The sequence below is a fragment of the Egretta garzetta genome, unplaced genomic scaffold, assembly GCF_000687185.1.
Source record: "Egretta garzetta isolate BGI_Z169 unplaced genomic scaffold, ASM68718v1 scaffold1068, whole genome shotgun sequence".
Lineage (NCBI taxonomy): Eukaryota > Metazoa > Chordata > Aves > Pelecaniformes > Ardeidae > Egretta > Egretta garzetta.
The window spans coordinates 1-920 of NW_009260639.1; the positions used below are offsets into that span (position 1 = coordinate 1).

The following is a 920-nucleotide window of genomic DNA, read 5'->3' on the forward strand; positions in this document are numbered from 1 at the left end:
ACCCCACTAAAAAGCCCGTCCCCGTCTTCCTCGGCAGCCCTGGGAGGTGCCGGGGCTCCCCGGAGCCTTCTCCCCCCCAGGCTGAGCCCCCCCAACTCTCCCCGCCTGCCCTGGCTGCAGAGGGGTTCCAGCCCTCGGAGCCCCCCCTCGGGACCCGCTCCAAGGGGTCCCCGTCCTTCCCGGGCCGAGGAGCCCGGAGCTGGATGAGGAATTCCAGAGGGGAGGATCTCCAGGTGCCGCTTACCTCCCCCAGCTCCCGAATCTTTTTCAGGTAACGCTTCTGGAAGACGGTGGGGTCCGACACGGGGAAGTCGGGGTTCACCGAGGTGACATCGACAAGGTCTGGAAACGAAGGGGGTTGAGAGGAGAGCGGGGGTCGCTCCGGGCAGAGACGCTTCGCACGTTTTCTCTCCCAACCCCTGCACCCAAGTGCCTTTTCTTTGCCCTTTTTTACCATTTTCCCCCTTTTGCCTTTATTGGCCTTTTTCCCCCCTTTTCCTGCCTTTTGGGGCCTTTTTCCCCCCATTTTCCTGCCTTTTGGGGCCTTTTTCCCCCCATTTTCCTGCCTTTTGGGGCCTTTTCCGCCCTTGGGGGCCTTTTCCCACGCCTTTCCTGCCCTTTGGGGGCCTTTTCCCACGCCTTTCCTGCCCTTTGGGGGCCTTTTTCCCCCCATTTTCCTGCCTTTTGGGGCCTTTTCCCCCCATTTTCCTGCCCTTTTGGGGCCTTTTCCCCCCATTTTCCTGCCCTTTTGGGGGCCTTTTTCCCCCCTTTCCCTGCCCTTTTGGGGCCTTTTCCCACACCTTTCCTGCCCTTCGGGGGCCTTTTTCCCCCCATTTTCCTGCCTTTTGGGGCCTTTTCCGCCACCTTTCCTGCTTTTTGGGGCCTTTTCCCACACCTTTCCTGCCCTTTGGGGGCCTTTT

General features: G+C 60.9%; 1 protein-coding gene across 1 annotated transcript in view; it reads right to left on the bottom strand.

The window, feature by feature from the left end:
- Positions 1-244: 244 nt before the first annotated feature.
- Positions 245-920, bottom strand: part of TYK2 (tyrosine kinase 2) — a gene marked incomplete at both ends in the record, with an annotated part of 11,557 nt that continues 10,881 nt past the window's right edge. Inside the window, one exon of the mRNA XM_035900974.1 lies at positions 245-342. Coding sequence (XP_035756867.1) covers positions 245-342 — 98 coding nt within the window. The remainder of the gene's footprint in view (positions 343-920) is intronic.